This window comes from Corylus avellana, chromosome ca2 (assembly GCF_901000735.1).
Source record: "Corylus avellana chromosome ca2, CavTom2PMs-1.0".
Lineage (NCBI taxonomy): Eukaryota > Viridiplantae > Streptophyta > Magnoliopsida > Fagales > Betulaceae > Corylus > Corylus avellana.
The window spans coordinates 23,875,764-23,885,551 of NC_081542.1; the positions used below are offsets into that span (position 1 = coordinate 23,875,764).

A 9,788-nucleotide genomic window follows, 5' to 3' on the forward strand; every position below is an offset into this window, starting at 1 on the left:
AGAAATTTACTAACAAAAAGTGAAGTACAAAGAGTAGTACGAATAACATCACTAAAACTCAAAAGCCCCAATATAACTCAATCTCACTAAAAAAAAAATTAAATAAAAAATATATATATTTTTAAAAATTCTCTAAGCTTTTCAGCCTTTCAAATGCCAAACCGAAGAAAAATTGTGTATCTTTCTTCTCTACGCAGCACAAGCCTCTCTCTCGGGGCAACTTCAGCTTTTTTTTTTTTCACTTTTTCAACTAAAGTTGCTGCATTCTTTTTTTTTTTTTTGAAAGGAAAGTTGCTGCATTCTCTTATCCTTATCTCTTCTCTTATTGACCGCATGGCTTCAACAATAAAGGTCAAAGGTTCTGGAAGAAGCTTAATAAATGAGAGACGTATACGCAAGTGAGAAATAAAATGAAAACATAAAAGGTTGGGGTCGACGGTAAGACTTGTAAAAAGAAGTTACCTAATCTGACTGAATTTATGTTAAATTTGTAAAAAATATAATTAATAAATGGTTCAGAAAATAATGTATAACATACTTCTTTTACCTCTTTATAAATAGATAGAATTTAAGCATTTCTCTTGGAGGCATAGAACCAGAACAAATGTCGATAGCGAGCTCTCTCCCCGTTCCTTGTGTTCAGGAGCTGGCGAAGGAGACCACCGCGACAGTGCCGCCGCGGTATCTTCGTTCCGATCAGGACCCTCCCAACATATCCGACACCACTTGTTTACCCCTAGTCCCTGTAATCGACATGCAGAAGCTATTCTCCCCTGAATTTATGGACTCTGAGTTGGAGAAGTTGCACCATGCAAGCAAAGAATGGGGTTTCTTCCAGGTCATCTCTCTCTCTCTCTCTCGACATGAATTTCTCTAGTTAATTGGTAGATGACTTTAATTGTACTAAAAATTATAGTATACCCAATTAAGCACTCTTTTTCTAAACTTTATGGGTTCAAAACAAGAATATTGCCATTTTTTAAATAAATTATTTCATATTAAAATCATTAAAAGAATTGTTTTTTTTTTTGTTTTGTTTTTTTATGAATATGAAAAAATTATTAAATAACGAAATACCACATTAGAGATTCGAACATATGAAAACATAAGTATGGGATTTTTGTCTTTGAGTCATGGGAAGTTGAAGACAGGCGTGCAATTGAGGAGAAGGGGATAAGGTTCACGTGGCATATGAATATTGGCTGCATAGATTGCTGGTGATGCAGTGATGACACCTGGACGGGTTGTTATAAATCCATCGGAGGGATGCTTCAATGCATTATAAATCCTTGACCTGGGCCTACTAAAAACACGTTTTTTTGGCATAATAGGTACGGTGTGTCTGGACAGGTTAATGGGCTGTTCAGACAGGGCCTTGCGGAGTAAAAATAGAGTTTCTGGAAAGCCTGTCCAGACAGCCTATCACCGTGTCCGGACATGGCCGGCAGTGGGGAAAAACAGCATTCTAGAAATGCTGTCTAGTCTTGATTAACAACTCCGATCGATGGGTATTTGTGGTCCGATTGAGTTGAACTTTTGCAGGGACGTTCATAACACATGAATCTACATTATGAATGGTGGAGATTGGATTCTAGGCATTTTATATCAGTGTTTGAGCTCGTGAATAGTAGCATCTGGATTTTGGAACTGAATTAAGCCAACACGAGAACTAACATAAATAAATGTTATATATATATATATATGCGGTTAGTGTTAACCCTTTTTTTAAACCCTAAAACCGCTAATCTAGTCTAACCGTACTCGCTGCCTTAAAAAATGGTTAGCGGTTAGTACGGTTAGCTATTAGGAACCCTACCCGCACTTTGGAATATGTCAAATCAGCAGTGGATAACCACCTTCTTGGTTGGCTGCAATAAGGTCAAATCCCATTAATGAATGGATAAGTTTTGTTTAAATTATAAGAGATGGCCTCATATGAAACTATTAATTGGTGTAATTCCTTTCGAGTAAAAGTTGGAAATTAATGTTTTGCAGTTAATAAATCATGGGGTGAGCACTTCATTGTTGGAGAAGGTGAAATTAGACATTTCAGAATTTTTCAAGCTGTCGATGGAAGAGAAGAAAAAGTATTGGCAACAACCAGGAGACATTGAGGGGTTTGGGCAGGTCTTTGTTGTGTCCGATGAGCAAAAGCTTGACTGGGGAGACATGTTTACCCTGACCACACTTCCAACCAATTTGAGGAAGCCCCACTTGTTCCCCAAGCTCCCTCTCCCATTCAGGTCCCATCTCTCCCTTTCTTTAGTTAAAATGTTGATTAAATAATTAAGCTTAAGAGAAACTTCACAAAAAATCCCTGTACTACAATTCATTCATGAGAAAACTCTCTTAAATTTTCAAAATTTACAATTTCACCACTTAAACTTTCATTTTGATGTAATTTACCCTATCCGCCAATTTTTGCCATTGAGCCCTAACGAAAATTCTTATAAAGACTAAATTACCCTTCGATTTTTGTTCTTTCTTTAATAAAAAAAAAAAATGAAAGAAAAAAAAAAAGGGGTGACAAGGTGGTGACCCAACCGTGGGTCACCTTGTGATTACTTTTTTTTATAATAACTTTAATTTTTTTAAAAAAAAAAATTTAATTTGAAAATAAAGGTAAATTTGAAATTTTATAAAAAAATCAGGGGGTATAATGGTTATTTTATCAGTTTTAACATTTAAAAATTGAAGGAGTGGATATATTACATCAAATTGAAAGTTCGTGGGATGAAATTGATAGTTTTTTAAATTTGGGAGATTTTTCTTAAAACGCGCTGTATTTTGAAGTGTCTAAAGTGAAGTTTCCTTTTAAATTTATCTCTTCCTATCGACTTAAACTTTTGGAATAACTGATAATGTAACATGGTATCAGAGTCAATGGTTTTAGGATCGAACTTAAATGATTAAATTTATCTCTTCCTATTATCTTAAACTTTTGAAATAATTAGTGATTTAATATTGCCATGATCAAATCACTTGTGGCACATCTGTAGTGATGGAGACCAATTTTTAATGATTGAACCATCTCAAATGATCTGATCATGCAGAGATAACTTAGAAGCCTACTCAGCAGAGCTTCAAAAACTTGCCATGGAAATCCTTAAACTTATGGCAAAAGCCCTTGGAATGGAATATAATTACATGAAGAACCTGTTTGAAGATGGGCGCCAGGGAATTAGGATGAACTACTACCCTCCATGTCCACAGCCAGAGCTTGTGATTGGCCTCAACCCCCACTCCGACGCTACCGGCCTAACAATTCTCCTCCAACTCAATGAAATTGAAGGCCTCCAGATAAGAAAAGATGGGATGTGGATTCCTGTAATACCCCTCCCCAATGCTTTTGTTGTCAACATTGGAGACATTTTAGAGGTAAATTAATCAAATCCCTTTGTTATGTGCTTGAGTAAACAAGACTTGTCATATTATATGTTTTTCGTGCATGTTTTGGCAGATTGTGAGTAATGGAATATACCGTAGCATCGAGCATCGTGCGACGGTTAACTCGGTAAAGGAGCGACTATCTGCGGCTACATTTTACAGTCCGGGATGGGAACGTGATATGGGTCCGGCACCAAGCCTTATTACTCCAGAATCACCAGCATTGTTCAAAAGAATAGGAGTTGCAGATTACTACAGGGGATATTTCTCTCGTGAACTCAATGGGAAGTCGTATCTTGATGTCGTGAGGATCCAAAATGAGGAAGAGAAACGCTCTTAAGACTATCCTTCACTTTGAAAAACTCGATGAATATGGTTATCTATAAGGAAATAATGTCATGAAAGCTATTGTGTAATATATGAGTGCTAGCTAGTAGCGGATCCTTTGCTCATTATTCTGGTTTGATTATATGCAAGCCAGCTGATTTAAATAAACACATATTCATGATAAAATTTTTCAATTTTGCCAAAGCCGAAGGCACTTGTGATTCCTTCAACAGCAAAAAATCGACCAACAGAATTTAGACCCTAAACTTTAGGTCTGAACATTCAGGTTCGAGGTCGAACGTTTGGTCAGACTGTGGCGAACATTCGGTCAGAATGCCAGGATGCATGCAAGGTTCCTATTTCTGAACCCAACATATATATAGCGAATTTCATACTAGGCATCTAACAGGTTAATAAAAATATAATAAACCACAACAACATAATAATCTCATAAAATAAGAGTTGGTTTAGGACATTTGAAAAACTTTTTTACTTTTTAAGGAAAATAATTGTACAAACCCATCATGGTCATGAGACCAAAATTCACTAACTAAGAGTGGAGTACAAAGAGTAGCACGAATAAAACCACTCAAATCCAAAAGCCCCAATACACTCCAATCTCACTCAAAAGAGAATTAAATACAAAAAAGAAAATATTCTCTAAAATTCTCTAAGCTTTTCAGCATTCCAAATGTAAGATCAAACTGAAGAAAAATCGTGTACTTCTCTCTGCAGCACAAGCCTCTCTCTCTCAGCAACTTCAGCTCTCTTTTTTTTCTTTTCTCACTTTCTCAACTAAAGTTGCTGCATTCTCTTAATGACCGAATGACTTCAACAATAAAGGCATTTTGTCAAAGCTTCTGGAAGAAGCTTAATGAATGAGAGACATATAGGCAAGTGAGAAATAAATGAAAACATAAAGGGAAATGCTACAATGCAATCAATTCCCCACAATTTTCCTATATAAGCTGAGGTGGCAAGCCCACTTACAATATTTTATTATTTTTTTTAAATAAATTAAAATCAAAATAAAAATAAAAAAAAGCTAATCAAAAAACTTTAAAAAATAGAAGGGGTGGAGGTGGCCCAGTATAGCATAGGGGGTGGCTTCGGCCATCCCATGGCCCTTGGCGGTGGTTCGACCACCCCCCAAGGGCCAAAAAAAATTTAAAGTATTTTTTTAAAAAATAGGTTTGGCCCTTGGGCCAAGGGGGTGGCAGAAGCCACCCCCACCCCCAAGGGCCAAACCCACTTTTTTAATAAATAATTTTAAAATTTTTTTGGCTCTTGGGGGTGGCCGAAGCCACCCCTATGCTATACTGGGGTGGCCGGCCACCCCCTATGGAGTGCCGGTCACACCTTCTATTTTTTAAAGTTTTTTTTTTATTAATTTTTTAAAATTTTAATTTTTTAATTTTAATTTATTTGAAAAAAATAATAAAATATTGTAAGTAGCTTGCCACTTTAGAATTTGATGGGAAAATTATGGGAAAATGATTGCATCGTAGCATTTCCCAATCATAAAACGTTGGGGTCCACGGTGAAAAAGAAGTTGCCTAATCTGTCAGAATTTGTGCAGGACACACAGTAGTCTAAACCCATTAAATTTGCAAAAAAGATATAGTTAATAGGTGGTTCGAGAGCCATTAAATTTGCAAAAAAATATAGTTAATAGGTGGTTCGGGAATAATGCGCAATGTACCTCTTTATAAATTGATAGAATTTAAGCATTTCTCTTGGAGGTATAGAACCAGAACAAATGTCGATAGGGAGCTCTCTCCCCGTTCCTTGTGTTCAGGAGCTGGCAAAGGAGACGACGGCGACAGTGCCGCCGCGGTATCTTCGTCCCGATCAGGACCCTCCCAACATATTCGACACCACTTGTTTACCCCAAGTCCCTGTAATCGACATGCAGAAGCTATTCTCCCCTGAATTTATGGACTCTGAGTTGGAGAAGTTGCACCATGCAAGCAAAGAATGGGGTTTCTTCCAGGTCTTCTCTCTCTCTCTCTCTCTCGACATGAATTTCTCTAGTTAATTTGTAGATGACTTTAATTGTACTAAAAATTATAGTATACCCAATTAAGCACTCTTTTTCTAAACTTTATGGGTTCAAAACAAGAATATTGCCATTTTTTAAATAAATTATTTCATGTTAAAATCATTAAAAGAATTGTTTTTTATTTTATTTTATTTTTTTATGAATATGAAAAAATTATTAAATAACAAAATACCACATTGGAGATTAGGACCTATGAAAACATAAGTGTGGGATTTTTTGTTTTTGAGTCATGGGAAGTTGAAGACAGGCGTACAATTGAAGTGTGGGCTAGCTGGCTTGAGGAGAAGGGGATAAGGTTCACGTGGCATATGGATATTGGCTGCATAGATTGCTGGTGATGCAGTGATGACACCTGGACGGGTTGTTATAAATCCATTAAAGAGAGAAGATGGTGGGGAGATGGTCCACAGAATGCATTGAAGCATTTCACAATCCATTGGGCTTGCTCTTAGTTACAAGTTGGTTAATTGTTTGGGTTGGACAGCTGGGGATTATACTTACTTTATAATCAGGACTAACACCATAGAAGTTGAGTATCAAAATTGTTGTAATCCTGTTAGAAGTTTATATAAAATATATGATATAAATGTTAAAAAAGAAAAAAAATTATATATATGTGGTTAGCGTTAGCCCTTTTTTTAACCCTAAACCGCTAATCTAGTCTAACCGTAATCACCGCCTTCAAAAGTAGTTAACGGTTAGTACGGTTAGTTGTTAGGAACCTACCCGCACTTTGGAATATGTCAAATCAGCAGTGGATAACCATTAATGAATGGATAAGTTTTGTTTAAATTATAAGAGATGGCCTCATATGAAACTATTAATTGTTGTAATTCCTTTCGAGTAAAAGTTGGAAATTAATGTTTTGCAGTTAATAAATCATGGGGTGAGCACTTCATTGTTGGAGAAGATGAAATTAGACATTTCAGAGTTTTTTAAGCTGTCGATGGAAGAGAAGAAAAAGTATTGGCAACAACCAGGAGACATTGAGGGGTTTGGGCAGATCTTTGTTGTGTCCGATGAGCAAAAGCTTGACTGGGGAGACGTGTTTGCCCTGACCACACTTCCAACCAATTTGAGGAAGCCCCACTTGTTCCCCAAGCTCCCTCTACCATTCAGGTCCCATCTCTCGCTTTTTTTTTTGTTAGAGTGTTGATTAAATAATTAAATTTTAGATAAGTTTCACAAAAAGTTCTTGTACTACAATTTGTTTTTGAGAAAACTCTCTTAAATTTAAAAAATTCACAATTTCACCACTCGAACTTTTATTTTGATGTAATTTATCCCATTTATTAATTTTGTCATTGAACCCTAACGGAAATTCTTAAAAAGACCAAATTACCCTTCGATTTTTTTTTTTTTTTTTTTTAAAAAAAAAAAAAAAATGAAAAAAATGAAGGAAAAAAAAAGGGGTGACAAGGTGGTCAACTTGTGATTACCTTTTTATAATAACTTTAATTTTTTTAAAAAAATTTAATTTGAAAATAAGGGTAAATTTTAAATTTTATAAAAATGTTAGGGGGTATAATGGTCATTTTATCGGTTTTATGTTTAAAAACTGAAGTAGTGGATACATTACATCAAATTAAAAGTTCGTGAGATGAAATTGATAGTTTTTTAAATTTGGGAGATTTTTCCTAAGACGTGCAGTATTTTGAAGTGTCTAAAGTGAAGTTTTTCTTTAAATTTATCTATTCCTATCCGCTTAAGCTTCTGGAATAACCGATAATGTAACATGGTATCAGAGCCAAAAATTTTGAAATCGAACTTAAAATGATTAAATTTATTTCTTTCTATTATCTTAAACTTTTGAGATAATTATTGATTTATTATTGCCATGATCAAACACTTGTGGCACATCTGATGGAGACCAATTTTTAATGATTGAACCATCTCAAATGATCTGATCATGCAGAGATAACTTAGAAGCCTACTCAGCAGAGCTTCAAAAACTTGCCATGGAAATCCTTAAACTTATGGCAAAAGCCCTTGGAATGGAATATAATTACATGAAGAACCTGTTTGAAGATGGGCGCCAGGCAATTAGGATGAACTACTACCCTCCATGTCCACAGCCAGAGCTTGTGATTGGCCTCAACCCCCACTCCGACGCTACCGGCCTAACAATTCTCCTCCAACTCAATGAAATTGAAGGCCTCCAGATAAGAAAAGATGGGATGTGGATTCCTGTAATACCCCTCCCCAATGCTTTTGTTGTCAACATTGGAGACATTTTAGAGGTAAATTAATCAAATCCCTTTGTTATGTGCTTGAGTAAACAAGACTTGTCATATTATATGTTTTTCGTGCATGTTTTGTCAGATTATGAGTAATGGAATATACCGTAGCATCGAGCATCGTGCGACGGTTAACTCGGTAAAGGAGCGACTATCTGTGGCTACATTTTACAGTCCGGGATGGGAACGTGATATGAGTCCGGCACCAAGCCTTATTACTCCAGAATCACCAGCATTGTTCAAAAGAATAGGAGTTGCAGATTACTACAGGGGATATTTCTCTCGTGAACTCAATGGGAAGTCGTATCTTGATGTCGTGAGGATCCAAAATGAGGAAGAGAAAGGCTCTTAAGACTATCCTTCACTTTGAAAAACTCGATGAATATGGTTATCTATAAGGAAATAAATGTCATGAAAGCTATTGTGTAATATATGAGTGCTAGCTAGTAGCGGATCCTATGCTCATTATTCTGGTTTGATTATATGCAAGCCAGCTGATTTAAATAAACACATATTCATGATAAAATTGTTCATTTTGCCAAAGCCGAAGGCACTTGTGATTCCTTCAACAGCAAAAAATCGACCAACAGAATTTAGACCCTAAACTTTAGGTCTGAACATTCAGGTTCGAGGTCGAACGTTTGGTCAGACTGTGGCGAACATTCGGTCAGAATGCCAGGATGCATGCAAGGTTCCTATTTCTAAACCCAACATATATATAGCGAATTTCATACTAGGCATCTAACAGGTTAATAAAAATATAATAAACCACAACAACATAATAATCTCATAAAATAAGAGTTGGTTTAGGACATTTGAAAAACCTTTTTACTTTTTAAGGAAAATAATTGTACAAACTCATCATGGTCATGAGACCAAAATTCAGCCCTCCTAAAGCTACAGGCTTGCTATAAAACACCAGGGGGGAGGACCGATGAGGGACATGTGCTATCTTTCTTACTTTTCTCGTATTCTTGATATTTTCTTGCTTGTCTTAATATTATTATTATGTGTTCCTTTGTAAAAGAAATCTTTGTGAACAGGTTTTGGCGGAATACCAAAACCCTTGCATGAGAACTATATTTATAAGCTTAGTCAATTACAGAGTAAGAGACCTATTTGAACTATACAAAAGTGTTTAATTACAAACTGAAACCTAGAGATCATAGAATACATCAAATTATCCGACATCAATAAGATAAAGGTCTTTCAATCTTATGAGAAGTTGGTGTGAAGCCAACTTCTCTTTCTATGCACTTTGTCTTGGATAAGTGTTCCGGCCACATCTTCTCTTCTTCTCCTCTTGTCTTGATCACTAGCAGTGTACTTCTCGTCAGCTTTATCTTCATTAATCGCAGTATCATTAGTATTATTATCCACAGCTGCCACTTCACTGCTTGTAGTAGGAACTTCATCTGCAGTAGGACTTCTAGGAGCTTTAGTTGCAGTAGGACTCCTCCACACTGCTGCCACTTCACTAGGAGTTGCAGCTGTGCTTCACTGTGTGCTGGAGCTGGCTGCTGCACTAGGAGCTGGTGTAACTTCTGCCCTAGCTGCTGATGCCCTAGGAGCATCATCTGCAGTATGCTTGGCTGCTGGCCATGGGAGCATCTCCATCTCCTTCTGCAGTATCCTTAACACATTGGTCCAACTTAGGCACCGGAGGTGGTGTTACTGCCTTCCCCTCATTTTCTGCGGCACTCATTATTGATACCCCTATTTTCCTCGTAGAACCTAGGGTCGAAAGCCCCCTGGCGTTGAAGAAATTAGTGGGT

General features: G+C 36.5%; 2 protein-coding genes across 2 annotated transcripts; both read left to right on the forward strand.

Annotated features, from left to right (window-relative positions):
- The first annotated feature begins 333 nt into the window (after positions 1-333).
- On the forward strand, positions 334-3,908 carry LOC132169384 (protein SRG1-like). Its single transcript, XM_059580422.1, has 5 exons — positions 334-351; positions 566-838; positions 1,996-2,243; positions 3,054-3,378; positions 3,461-3,908. Exons 1-5 carry the CDS (start codon positions 334-336, stop codon positions 3,725-3,727), a joined length of 1,131 nt encoding a protein of 376 aa, XP_059436405.1. The 3' UTR covers positions 3,728-3,908.
- Positions 3,909-5,420: 1,512 nt separating this feature from the next.
- LOC132172317 (oxoglutarate-dependent flavonoid 7-O-demethylase 1-like) lies at positions 5,421-8,539 on the forward strand. Its single transcript, XM_059583793.1, has 4 exons — positions 5,421-5,707; positions 6,648-6,895; positions 7,692-8,016; positions 8,099-8,539. Exons 1-4 carry the CDS (start codon positions 5,474-5,476, stop codon positions 8,363-8,365), a joined length of 1,074 nt encoding a protein of 357 aa, XP_059439776.1. The 5' UTR covers positions 5,421-5,473; the 3' UTR covers positions 8,366-8,539.
- Positions 8,540-9,788: the final 1,249 nt, after the last annotated feature.

What these genes read in the sequence shown, in the direction of transcription:
- LOC132169384 (XM_059580422.1), top strand. An exon ending in AAGAATGGGGTTTCTTCCAG is followed by an intron (nt 839 to 1,995) that starts GTCATCTCTCTC and finishes AATGTTTTGCAG; the next exon opens with TTAATAAATCATGGGGTGAG. An exon ending in AAGCTCCCTCTCCCATTCAG is followed by an intron (nt 2,244 to 3,053) that starts GTCCCATCTCTC and finishes CTGATCATGCAG; the next exon opens with AGATAACTTAGAAGCCTACT.
- LOC132172317 (XM_059583793.1), top strand. Translation starts at nt 5,474, where the DNA reads ATGTCGATAGGGAGCTCTCTCCCCGTTCCTTGTGTTCAGGAGCTGGCA. An exon ending in AAGAATGGGGTTTCTTCCAG is followed by an intron (nt 5,708 to 6,647) that starts GTCTTCTCTCTC and finishes AATGTTTTGCAG; the next exon opens with TTAATAAATCATGGGGTGAG. An exon ending in ACATTGGAGACATTTTAGAG is followed by an intron (nt 8,017 to 8,098) that starts GTAAATTAATCA and finishes ATGTTTTGTCAG; the next exon opens with ATTATGAGTAATGGAATATA.